The 14,307-nt window shown below is 34.4% G+C and overlaps 1 protein-coding gene across 2 annotated transcripts in view; it reads right to left on the bottom strand.

Moving 5' to 3' along the window:
* Window positions 1-1,014: 1,014 nt before the first annotated feature.
* Window positions 1,015-14,307, bottom strand: part of LOC123534300 (oxysterol-binding protein 1-like) — a 44,209-nt gene continuing 30,916 nt past the window's right edge. For both annotated transcript variants that reach the window (XM_045316470.2, XM_045316471.2), the window contains exons 10-13: window positions 12,161-12,360; window positions 10,991-11,157; window positions 10,002-10,222; window positions 1,015-7,806 (exon numbers count right to left, since the gene is read on the bottom strand). In XM_045316470.2, the coding sequence (XP_045172405.2) occupies window positions 7,661-7,806; window positions 10,002-10,222; window positions 10,991-11,157; window positions 12,161-12,360 (734 nt within the window). In that variant the 3' untranslated portion in view covers window positions 1,015-7,660. The remainder of the gene's footprint in view (window positions 7,807-10,001; window positions 10,223-10,990; window positions 11,158-12,160; window positions 12,361-14,307) is intronic.

Here is a 14,307-nt window from a genome sequence, read left to right as displayed (position 1 = left end):
AGAATATACAGGGAATACTATTTAGGATATTACAACAATGAGCAATGTAAGTCTGGCTTGTACAATACATGTACATTTTTGTTTGTTTGGGGTTTAACGCCGTTTTTCAACAGTATTTCAGTTATGCAACGGCTGGCAGTTAACCTAACCAGTGTTCCTGGATTCTGTACCAGTAATAATCTGTTCTCCCCAAGTAACTGACAACCAGAGGTGGAGGACGAATTTCAGACACAATGTACATTGTATTTTAGCAAATCGTCAAGAACACACGCCTCGCCAGAGGATCGAACTCATGACTCTGTGATCCATAGATCTGCGCTCTTCTACTTCTACAAGACTACTATCAAGTATCAATTTCTGATAAAGGTTGAGAGGTCGGGGACAGCATTAAAGTGGACAAAATGTTGTTTTTTTTTTTTTTGAAATTCTGATTACTTCACATTTATCAGGATTGAATTCCATTGACCATTGAGATACTCATTTTTCTAATTTAGTTAAATCATTTTGGAGTCTTAACAGTATCTATAGAGGAGTGAATTGTTAGATATAGTATGGAGTGATTGGCAAAGAGCCGGACTTTAAACTAAATTGGGAAGATCGTTTATGTAACAGAGGAAAAGATAGGGACCCAGGACAGAACATTGGGGTACCCCAGACAGCACCGCTACTGAATCTGAACGAGAGCCTTCTACAACTGTTTGTGAGCAATTTTTCAGAAGAGATCTAATCCACGAGACAACATTTCTATTAATTACAAGGTTCATTAATTTATAAAGAAGCCCGCTAAGCAAACGGGCTGCAATATATTTCAACAAAGTTACTGCATACCTGAGTCTGCAATCATCTTGAATTGAATTTTTTTTTTCAAAATTACTTCATACATGAAAATTAATATTGGGAGACTGCACACAAATTTCCATCCAGACAAACAGACAGATGCACTGCTAGCCCGGAGTCCAACAACAGTTTCAAACTCTATTCAAGGATAGATAAAACAATTCAGATTTATTAATGTGGTGATCATATTTTATTGCCAATTTTTCACATAATTAACAAAATCTGTGGGTGCTCACCCAACAAAATATAAATACAAAACACAGTATTAATTTAACACAAAGGAATGGCACATAAAACTGAAACATTTCAATGTGTTGCAAGTATGTACCATTTCTAATTCATGTTCATTAACAAAGGGAGTCTTAAACCATACAAAATGGCTAAAATGCAAACTGCCGACCTCTGGAAATTTTGTGACACTTAATACATAACATATACATGTGAGCCGTCAAATTAGAATGGACAATCTGGTTAAAACTTGTTGAAATTTTAATCCTTTTCTATGGTTCAAAATATTCTCCAAATATAATGGGACCAACAAAACATAATGAACACATCATTTGTCAATAGAAAATAGTTTTGCAAAAAAAATCCTTAACATGGTGGCACACATGTGCTTTAGTAATGGTGTGAAACATAACTTCATTTAACTAATGAAACTTTACATACAAATTAAAAGCAAGTATTTGTCAAATAATTATCTTCTCAGACAAGTAAAATATCACTTTTGTTGATGGTATCTATCAATAGATGAGCTTGAAATCAAGACTTAATACTAAAAACCAGCCAATATCAAGTCTGTCTAACAAACTGACATAACTAAGATTTTGCACAACTGTCATGTTACAATGTTCATGTAAAGTGTCCTTAAATCTGTTATTATTTTAAAAGGAAAATAGATCAGACAGAAATTTAAGGAAACTGGGTAATGTTTTAGTCCATTTTATTTCATGTTTTAGTAGTCGACAACCTAAACTGCATTTATAGGAACTTGTGCCTTATATCTTGTTATGTTACATAATATCAAAGCTTTAGACAGATGTTGTTCTGGCTTTAACAGCGCATCAACATAGTGCAAATATATGGTGGATTAAAATTTTTGGTTTAACATCTCAAAATAAAAATATCAGGTATGGAATCAGATACAGTAAAACTAAATGTTCAGACCTTATCACGCATTTCTTACATCATGCAAAAGTAAGACAGTACAGGTTCCACTTTGTTTCATACTCAAATTGTCATTAGCGGAAGTAAGGTAAGAGTGATCAATCTTAATTATAAGTAAATAACACTATCTGACTAAATACGAAAGCAATCAAATATGACAGACAACAATGTGGTAGTTTAATAATACTATTTAAATTCAGGAAAACTGAACAAGGCTGTGTATACTCCATGTCACTCCCTTTTGTGTGTGCTAAAATTCAAGCAATTATTTAGTTCTACTTAAAAAATCAAAATGAAATAATTCATCTACTTATGTGTACATTATTATTTCAAAGAATGTGACCTAATGTTGAATAGATTGTACAGGCATGTCTGGCAACTAATAAAAATGAGTTACAATCTTTTTTGGGAAAAAAAGGAAGAAGCAAAAGTCTATTCAAACATGTATATCTACTAGGAATACTGGCAAGAATAGGATTCAGTGCAAATATAAAACATGTTGTAGTAAAGAAATAGATATGTTGGCATACAGGGAATAGAAAACAGCATGTGTACAGTAAAACCTGTCTTAAGCAGTCAGCCAAGGGAGTGGGAAAAAGCGTCTGCTGCTTAATGCAGGTAATTTATAGAATGAATGACCATTCTGGGAAATGAGACAATGGCTGCTTAAGACAGGTTGGCTGCTAAATAGAGGTTACCGCTAAAGCAGGTTTTACTGTATATTAATAAATATTCTGAAACGCGGTTCACATAACATAATAGGAAGATTGAGATAAGTAAGAGAATGCTAAAAAAAAATTTAAGATCATTGAATTGAGTGCTTATTTGAACAGAAATGTTCACAATTTTTAATGTCAAATTCCAATCAAATATTTCAGTAATGCATACATGTAAATTAGGTTAAATTGGAACTGATCTGAATTTTGACACTGCGCATACTTACTGAAATATCTAAAAAGGAATGCTATATGAATCAGTTAATCTTTAGCCTGCTGTGGCAAGTGGTTTTGCCTTTGCAAGCAGTGCAGACAAAGATCTGTGCAGGCTGATCATGATCTGCACTATTCGCTATTCAGTCAGTAAATTTTTCAGTGAATACCCCTTTGAATAAAACTGAATGATAAACCAGTCCATTTAAGCAATTTAGCAGGGTAAAGGTTAAAGTATGAAATACTTTCAAATTACAAGAAGGATGGATACATGTATTGTTTTATCCTTATCACAGAAAGAACAATGCAAAATAGCCTGTTTCTTACATAATCTGGAAGTAGCGGAGACAGACTGAATATCAAAATTGATGTTAACATCCTCAATTCACACCAGCCCTATTTTTTCAACTGAAAGAATTGTAGTTGTAGATATTTTTCCATATATCTATGTACAGTATGAAAATATTTGGCTGAAAACCTGCAGAAAAACCTACTGACCCGGCCAACAGGTTGCCAACAAGTCAAGTATCCTTCTTTAGCTGGGTAAAGAGTTGTGCAAATCCTGTATTCACTGAAAATTGCGAAAAAAACTTTCAATTACAAACTTTATTTTTCTCTTTTTGTTAAACGAAAAACAAAAACAGACTAGCAGAACCTATACATAAAGGTTATCAAAATGAATGTCTGTATTAAAGAAAAAGTGTGTCAATAATACTGAGGTAGAATTTACTGTCTTTTATCAGTGAACATGTTAAACCACTTTGTTAATACAGGAACTGGTTCCAAATTTTGAACAGTGCAATATGGAATACAGTTTTCAATATGGAAAAACACTGCGACTGTCATGTGTTGCAAATGTAATTTACTGACTGAACAGGAAAAACAGTAATAAACCTGTACATTTTTAACATTAAATTTTAACTTGCTAAGTATGACGGATACATAAACATAAAATAAAACTAATTCAAAGATTGGAAGTCTACGTAACTTTTAAGCCAATAATGAACACATGGAGTTTTACTAGTTCCTGGAATAAGTCACAAGTACAAAATGCCATTAGCCAATGAGTTTCTTGCTTCAAGAGCTGCAAATACAGGACTCAAGGTTATAAAATGGGTTTGGACACCAGTCTCCAATATCAAGCATCTGATTGGTCGATTTTGAGCTCAAAATTGGAACTGTCCAATGGCAAGGCAGCATTATGAGACTTGTCTCAAAACTCAGTTTTACAATCTCGAACCCTGTTTTTTAAGTCTCTACGCTGAATAATATACATATAAACCCAGGTTTCATGGATGCTTAATACAGGAAGAACTTACAATTCTCAATAAATCTTACACTGCATTAAAACATCAAATCACAGTTTCAAATAACATAAACACGTATCTACTGTCAATTCATATACACTGTTTTACTGTACAGGTATTAATATATAAAGTGAATATTTACAATATGTGTCAAGATGGACCATACATGAGCAAGTAAATTTCATTTTATGGCTGGAAGAAATAAATCAGAAGTATTATCTCCCTTCGGAACATATTATTCTAAATCAATCAAATACTTCTCAGCGTCATTATAATTTCAGGGGTACTTCCTGTTGTACATTTTCAGGTTGCCTCAATTACCAAAATTATATCCTAACAGAACAAAAGAAGTTCCTATTTAATTTTCTAACTTTCAATTTACCTCATACTACCTGATTTTGCCAAAAAAAAAAGAAGAAGAGAATTTAACTGATTTCACAGCATAATGGGAATTAAACTGCTTGAAATATCGGACAGCCAGTATTTTATACAAATTTATTTGTAAGCATTTTGTGAAACAAATCATTGTTGACAGATTTACAATCATAAGCATAGCTCATTAACAAGTTCAGTTACAACTTTTTCAGAATATACCATTTCAAAACATGTTTTCCCCCCAAGAAATATAAAAATTGAACAAAAAATTACTAACTTTCAACCACATACAATGATTAAATACTGCAGATAATATATAAATTTTGGCTTGTAACATATTTCAGAATTTACAGGACATGATAAATATATCACAAATCTATACAATTAGGACTACCAGTGTCACATTTAGCACAAATTTGCCCATGAATCTCATGCATAAAGCCACATGCTGCAGTTTAGTCTCATGTGAAGTGATTTGTTATTTCCCCAAAGATGAAAAATTTCATTATTTTCAAATTACAAAGTCCCTTGCAGTTCATAATATGAGGGGAGGTAACAAACTGTTTTCCATAAAACTTCATCATGCCTCCAATCCAACATTCTCAAGCAGAGCCCCCTCGCCCCCGCCCCCACCCCACTCAAATAGCTTGGAAAAAACATTCATATTTGACTTTCATCTTGCTCTGCAGATCAATTTTATTTCACAAATTGACATTTTTTCTGTTTCTTTTTCCAAAGAAATGTTCATTCACCAATGAGTTTGAGAACATGGTTGAAAGCAGGACCTGGTTACCAATTATAAACCTCGGTTTGGCGACAAGTCTCAGACCACTTGACCACTTTCTTGCCATTTGTCAAGGTCATGATTGAGATCAGAATCAACCAATCAGCTTCTTGAGTTATATGAGATCGGTCTCTTGGTTTTATAATCTGGTACCCTAGCTGAAACACAGTACATTAGCTGGTACCCCTGGTACATAACCTTGTACCCCTAGTACATTAGCTGTGAGTCTGAGTTACAAATTATCTTCTGTAAGTTTAGAATTGGGGTATATATCGGATAATATATACAGTTAGGTAAATGATTTTGAGGTTCTTCATTGATGAAAAAAACAAAATAAATTGCACTAGAAGATGAAATCTTAGAAATAACAACAATGTATAACCTGACTGAAATGCAAACTATCACATATTCAAATTTTACTGAAAAAAAAGAAGATTACACTTGATTAAAAAAGATGCAATTAAATGTTTCTTGTTTTAACCCTATTAATATCTGTTGTACACAACTAACATTGGGTATATTTTCACCAACATTCTAAGGTTGACTTTTTGACTAGAGGCTAAAACTAAATATTTATAAGAAGTTTCAGCACAATAAGTTTGTCAACCTATTTTTTAAAGATAACACTGAGCTTAGTTACTACCTCCACTTTATGTTAATACAAGATATAGTTAATCATATGTAAAAAAAATATTACTTATTTGGAAGCCCAACAGTTGTTCAACACTGAACAACTGTACAGAGTGGGTTGAAGCCATTTTTAGTTTTTCACCTGCTTAAAGCCACCCAAGACTGTATTTGCAACAAACAATGTCTAAGTTAAACAAATAGCCTGAAAGGGGTATCATGCAATCTTTGGTTAAAACTCTAAGAACAGTAAATTTAATGCCTGTGAATCAAATAAACACTTTGCATTAGCAGTGTTCAACTTATCTGTGTGCTTTGTGAAGGTGGAAAGTTATCACTGGAAATGATCAAAATGTATAGTAGCACGCAAACTTCTGATCAGTTTTATCTAGAGATTTGCTAATCAAAAGCTTTACTTGTGATCTGGAAATCAAGTCATGTAGCTGGTTTTGAGATCACGCATTTAAACACTAATTTGTTTTATTGGTCATTTTGTTCACAAAAATTTGCAAAAAATAAAACCACAGTCAATCTGCAGTACAGGAAAAGAAATATATTCAAGTGCAAAAAAAGTGTGGCATAAAAATTAGTTATTGCTTTTAAACCCCTTAAATGACAAAATGTCACAGATTATCAATATTTAATACTCCATTTGTGATGATGTTGGATGTATATGAATGGATGATTTTTTTTGTTCTGAATACAACAAAATACTGGTAACAACCCTATACCATACTGGGGTATAATTTTGGTCATGGCTTAATTGGCCTAATTAGCAACATTCATCCATTGAAAGATGAAAATCATATGTACTGTAACTAGCTTTGATATAATTCACTGTAGCGCACCCCACATGGGGCATGCTAAAATCACAGTTTTTGTTAAATAGTCCAAAATTAGACTGTGCCAAAAAGTCCCTAAGTATGCTGACTGCATTGATAAATATATGTACTGTTACATTCATAACCTCACAACTTCTTGTTGGCACATTTGTCAAACTTTTAGCTGATGCTTTAGTTTCCGGATACACCATTTCCTCAACCTATTTAATCAAGTTTTAGTTCAAACATTAATGACCATCTTAAATTTCAGGGAACTACAAAATTTGTAAGTCAAAAAAATGTAACAATTTAGTATATGTCAAATCTAAATTTTCAGACAAACCAACAGTTTCAACAAGCTTAATAGGTTTTCATTTATTCTTATCCCTGCAATCTCTTGTCTAACAACACCCACACTATATTTCTGATACAGAAATTTTTCAAGGAAGTATTAACATAGTTTTTGCTTGCCTAAATGTATAAATGGTATTTAGGCAAATGCATATAAGATTTACGTTAGGCATACAGATTTTACCTGTAGAATCAAAGAAGCAATTCTGTCATAAATATTGCAATCATATCAATGGTCAAGATAAATGAAAACCTCTTTTACTGGAGGTAATATTCCTGTTGGCTGTCGCAAAATCAACTCACTTCCAAACATGTCTCATCATCTATGAACACTCCTTGAACATTTCAATGGCTGACTACCACACCTTTCCTATAGTTTTCATAATCGCTCTGTATTCTCTTCATCAACGGGGAAAAATCGCACAAAATAAATTATAAAGTTTACACAAGTTTATCAGTGTATCACAGATATATATCAGGACATCCCGTCCAATCCTGGCTCTCCTTGCACTTCCAGTATTTGTCTGTTGACTTGTAAATCGGTTCTCCTGTAATCTCGTCTTTACTTCTTTTAAACCACATGGGCTCATGACATGGTGGCTCCTCACCTGTAACACACAATCACTTTATGAATATTTCATTTTTGCACTGGGTTAAAAGAAACTGCCTTGATTATTATAATTCCAGTTGATTCTCTTAATTTTTTCTCCTTAATGACAAGACAGTTTCTCAAACACAAATATTTCTCTAGAACCCAACCCCTCCTCCCTGTTATCATAAGATTATCATATTACTGTAAAATCAGAAATTTTCGCGAGGGATTAATTTTCGCTATATTCACGAATAGAATATTCTCGCGAAAATTTATCCTCGCTGAAATATTACCTTATATATCCATAAATTTTCACGAACGTCCATTTCAAAATAAACATGGCGGCCCCCACTCTGCAGTCCGGATTACACGGACTTTATGGTTATGCACAAGGGAATGAATAAAACACTAACAAACGGGTTACAAAATGATTACGAACTTTATCTGCTCCGATAATCATCCAACAGAGCATCATAATGAATACTATTACTTAGCGTAAATTCCACAGTTGTTGAATGCCTTAACGAACTGATCTGCTGTTTTGCTCATTTTTTCAAAAGCTATTTGGATCCATTTAGCATGAAGAGGCTTCCCCGTTTTTGTGGAAATGTCAACACTGTCGCTGGGTTTATTTTCACGTAACCCCTTCGCAACTTGTTCTGTATAATATTCAGAAAATTAAGACTTGATTATATCTTTGAACTGTTTGTTCGGGATCTGATCCATTGTTTTGGGATTTTCAGATTGTTTCAACCAACGCAACATCCTATTTATTTTAGCAAAACATCTGCACAGGCAAACACACAGATACACTGAATTATGGAATAACAAACTCAAGTAAATGGTTAAATATTTTATTCTCATTTTCTGAGCACATCTCAGTCACCTACGATAAACGCACATAATGGCTATTGTACTACACAATAGACGACAGTAACAAACTATCAAACAAGAGCTGTCGGAGGACAGCAACGCTCGACTATTCAACAGCCTTGTCAATTGAATGAATACAAAAGTTGAAAAAGGGGCATAACTTTGTAAAATGCAAAGTAGAGGTATTGAACCTCTGTACTGCATGTCATATCATGACAGTGAACAAGTGTGTGAAGTTTCAATCCTTTCCAATTTGTGGATACTGAGATACCAGCTTACATACAAAAACTTAACAAAAAACTGCTAAGTCAAAGGGGCATAATTTTGTAAAAATGCCAAGTAGAGTTATGGGACCTTCACAGTGCATGTTAGATCATGACAGTGAACAAGTGTGTGAAGTTTCAATCCATTCCAATTAGTGGATACTGAGATATCAGATTACATACAAAAATTTAACCAAAAACTGCTAAGTCGAAAAAGGGGCATAATTTTGAAAAAAAAGAGAGTAGAGTTATGGGACTTGCTTAGTGCATGTCAGATCATGATAGTGAACAAGTATGTGAAGTTTCAATCCATTCCCATTAGTAAGTACTGAGATACCAGCTTACATACAAAACCTTAACCAAAAATTTCTAAGTCGAAAAAGGGGCATAATTTTGTAAAAAAGCAAAATAGAGTTATGGAACCTGTGCAATGTAAGTCAGTTTGTCACAGTGAATAAGTGTGTGAAGTTTCAATCCATTCCCACAAGTGGTTACTGAGACACCAGCTTACATACAAAACCTTAACCAAAATCGGGACGCGGACGCGGACGCAGACGCCGACGCCGACGCATGGGCGAGTGCAATAGCTCACTATTCTATGAATAGTCGAGCTAAAAAGTAGTCGTGCGAATAATTGCACCCACCTTGGTAATTGTAAACAAGGATTCAATATCGGTAACATAACTGTTTTTGAACATAACAACTGACTTTGAACGGTCGAAGTAGGATAGCAAGCGGAATCACCCACAGGTAAGACTTAACTGGCGAAAATTATACCGAACGTGCTCCCCTCGCTAAAACTTTACCTCGCGAACTAGTTTTGTAATCCATTTTCGCGAAATATGTGCCTCGCGAAAATTTCTGATTTTACAGTACCATGAATCGTGGTCCCTTCAAAATTCCTTTCTGCAAGTACCTCTAAAACTTATGTAAATGAAAATTTGAGCCCAGTCTGCATGGTAACGATCAAACAATTTGATACCCTACATCTTTCAGGTCTATATAGATACTATTAAAGCAAAAAAAAAAAAACAACAAATAAAACAAAGCACACAAAAACTCTCTAAAACCCCACCTCTCTTGAGGCAAGCCTCTGCCTCAGCCTCCATCTTCTTTCTCTTTGTTCTCTGTTTCTCCTCCAGCTGAACTTTTACCCGGTTTGCTTCATCCCAGTCTCCATTCTCCATATGCCGCTCGTCTGGTCGCTTCCGAGAATCTGTAGGTGCCACATCATCCTCTGGCTCATTCAGTTGTATTGCAAGTTGTGTGAAGAAATACATCTTATCTGATCCTGGTCTGTTTAAAAAGCAAAGAAATTACAAACAATTCATTCTCCTGTCATTTTGCATCCAGTCTGATTATAATCACATTCATGGAGATAATGATCCTGTAATAAATATGTACCAATTACCAGATACAGTATAGTTGTAGCTAAAGATGATTATCAGCGGCAAGTTTCTCTCTACAAAGGTTTTGTTTCCCAGGACATATAATTCTTAGTACAGTTACATCCACTGTGGAGTATATTTTTAGTACAGTAACATCCACTGTGCAGCCCAAAAATGATTCAGTATTCACAGTGGTGTTCACTCAACTGCACTGTACAAACCAATCTAACTAGAGCTTACCAGTAAAGGCGATCAATACCTCCAGATGCTGCTTTGATACAGGAAAAGTAAAACGCTGTGATCATGACCTTGACCTGGTGTGACTTTGACCTTGAACCTAGTGACCTCGGTTGTACAGTGACCTGGGTTGTACACCGCAATACTGGTTGGCAACACACATTTGATGCTTTACAAGTGAGGGTGGCTAATTCTGACTATCATACGTCAAAGGAAACCATTTTATATTATTGTACAGTCATCTATGTCTGGTATGTATATATATGAAAAAAACACTTTCTATTTTAGATGTCTGAACAATAAACCTTACCAAATTTTGTGAAAATGAAGAGCATTTTACATTTTACCTCCACCTTTGAATAATTATGACATTTTCAACAGAAATATTATACACTTCCAACAGGATTATGCAAATAAACAGATAAAAGTAATTTCTTACGGTGGTAACACCCTCTTCCATAGAAGTCTTTTAGGACCAGTAGCAAAAACTGGTCTTTTAGATGACTCGTCTACTTGAAGAACTTGAGCAACCTCCATTTGTGTATCCCAAGTCCCTGTAATCACCCATTTAGCTGCATCATTTGCATCTGTTACCACTCCTGTTACCTGTAACACAGAAAGTTATATGTCTGTAAATGTCATTATGTTTATGTTATTCTTTATTTCTGTTGAACTGAACATTCACCTTGCAAGAGAAAGTTTGTATCGGGTTGTGACATAACATTCAAAATTTGTCTGAAGGGTAACTGAACTGAATTCAAAGACCAGTTACTGGATGCAACCTTTCATGCTGAAGTTGTATGACTCCCTTTTACAACATAAGATAAAGTATGATTACTGTATACGTGGCTTGTATATCAAATATGATAATGGAAGAGCTGGGATTTCAGTATGTTAACAAACATAAATTTTCTACTGGCAGTGAAATGCAACAGTTACTGCAACTGTTTGATACTGTGAAATCATTAATTTTCATGGACTTCTGTCAATTCACAAAATTAAGTCCAAATGAACATGTGAAACTCCTGTTCATTTTATCTTTAAAAGTTGAAAAGCATGAATTCATAAATGAATTTGTAACTAATTAACTGTCTTGGCCAAAAACCATGAAGCTTCAAGGCCAGGACATGAAATGATTTTACAGTAATTCAAATAAACTGTAGTACTGATCTTGTACTATACATATATGTAAATACTTTTTTGTGTTAAATGTTGCACCGACCCAATTATAGGCCATATGGAGACTTTCAAGCCTTTGATGGTGGTGGAAGACCCCAGGTGCCCTTTCGTGCATTGTTTTACCATAGGCAGGCACCTGGGTAGAACCGACTTTCCATAAGCCAGCTGGATGACTTCCTCACATGAAGAATTCGATGCCACAGGTGAAGCTCGGACCCACATCGTTGAGGGGCAAATGATTCGAAGTCAGTGACCATAACAACTCAGCCACGGAGGCCCCTATACTATACGATGTATACGTAACGAGTTAAAATAAAGCAAAGGTGTAAATTTTGCTGATTAAAATGTATAAACAAAATACATGTACATATCAATAAATTCACCACCTGTCTGTAATTTTTTCATTTTCTTACAAGAAAGACTATCTCACCTTGCGGGGTTTATCTCTAGAAAAGTAGCTATACGGGTAATACTTCAGGTGACAATTATCTCCTGTTTTATGGTTCTTGATGTCCATTTCTCCATGGTGATCTACCCACAGTTTACCAACAATAATATTATGCACAGTTGTTGTCACCTTCCGCCATGTATAGTGATTACCAGATTTTTCAAATACAAGATGGGCAATACCTGCAAGTATATATATAGCTTATCATAACCTTGTACAACTGTAATAAAAATGCTTATCTGATGGCCTAGAAAATTAATTTTAAATGTAGCTGTCAACAAGACTTTGTTCAATCTAGACTATTAACAATTTGTAAGCTGAACAAGTGCTATTAGGGGGAGGCAACACATACAACAAGAGCTGTTTGTAAGACAGCGCGCTCGACTTTTCGAAGTGCTTGACTCTGAATTAGAGCTTTGCCAGTAAAAAAAAATCCAAGTTAAAAAGGGACATAACTCTGTCAAAATTCAAATCAGAGTTATGGGAATTGTGTCTCCTGGTGCAGACTTTCATACTAAATAACTATTTTGAGTTTCAAGTCAAAAGCTTTAATAGCAACAGAGATATCTGACTTTATCAAAAATTTTAACAAAAAGTTCCAAGTTAAAAAGGGACATAATTCTGTCAAAATTCAAATCAGATTATGGGCATTGTTTCTCCTGTGTAGACTTTGACAGTAAACAAGTATTTTAAGTTTCAAGTCAAAAGCTTTGACAGTAACAGAGATATTTGACTTTATTAAAAACTTTAACCAAAATATCTCAGTTAAAAAGGGGCATAATTCTGTCAAAATTCAAATCAGAGTTATGGGAATCGTGTCTCCCGGTGTAGACTTTGATAGTAAATAAGTATTTTAAGATTCAAGTCAATAGCTTTAATAGTAACAGAGATATTTGACTTTATCAAGAACTTTAACCAACGGCGACGCCAATGCCGGGGCGAGTACAATAGCTCTACTTTTTCTTCGAAAAGTCGAGCTAAAAATTATTACTATTTATCACAAATCAAAATTCTATTGTTGCAATGATAACAAAAACACTAATCAAACTTGTGCCACAATTTGAACTGATTTCATCACAGTCATCTGACTCCACTCAGTTTAACAAATAGGATGTTTTTGTTGCATAAAATCTATATGAAGTTCCAAGCAATACCCCTCGCATTACATAGCAACTGCACAAGCGAAATTGTGTTATACAAAATTACTAAATGGGCTATAATTTATAATGAACTTATCCAAGAGTGACTTTACTGGGATATTTCAGTAGGTCTTAGACTTATGACTGCTAATGTGTTAAGTTTCAATCAAACACATTAGTTATTACTGTGATAGAATTTGATAGCTAGTTGCATAAAACTTAGAACTTTTCCCACAAAATTAAAGTCTGACAAATAAAGCAACATTAAAATCAAGCGCTATTCACAGCCAAGTCATTTCTATTTCATTTACTATCAAACAGATTAAATGAGTTTTCCTGTCATTTTTTCTGGAAGTTTTTCACTTGCTAATAGGGACACTTAAACCTGATCTATGTTCCAATTTCTTTAGGTGTCTAGAATATCAAAATGAAACATAAGCTACAACCATTTAGTTTATTATTACAAAACAAGAGGACCATGATGGTCCTGAATCGCTCACCTGTCCCCACATGAACTGAGTATGACGTCGTTTTTTTCTATTATTTGACATAGTGACCTAGTTTTTGAGCTCATGTGACCTAGTTCTGAACTTGACCTAGATATCATCAAGATAAAAATTCTGACCAATTTTCATGGAGATCCATTGAAAAATATGGCCTCTAGAGAGGTCACAAGGTTTTTCTATTATCTCACATAATGACCTAGTTTTTGAAGGCATGTGCCCCAGTTTTGTACTTGACCTAGATTTCATCAAGGTAAACATTCTCACCAATTTTCATGAAGATCGATAGAAAAATATGGCCTCTAGAGAGGTTAAAAAGTTTTTCTATGTTTAGACCTAATGACCTAGCTTTTGACCGCAGTTGACCCGGTTTCAAATCTGACCTAGATATCATCAAGATGAACATTCAGACCAATTTTCATACATATCCCATGAAAAATATGGCCTCTAGAGAGGTCACAAGGTTTTTCTATTATCTGACATAATG

Source organism: Mercenaria mercenaria, chromosome 12 (assembly GCF_021730395.1).
Source record: "Mercenaria mercenaria strain notata chromosome 12, MADL_Memer_1, whole genome shotgun sequence".
NCBI lineage: Eukaryota > Metazoa > Mollusca > Bivalvia > Venerida > Veneridae > Mercenaria > Mercenaria mercenaria.
Note: the sequence above shows the minus strand (reverse complement) of the source record. Positions and strands in the feature narration are given on the sequence as shown.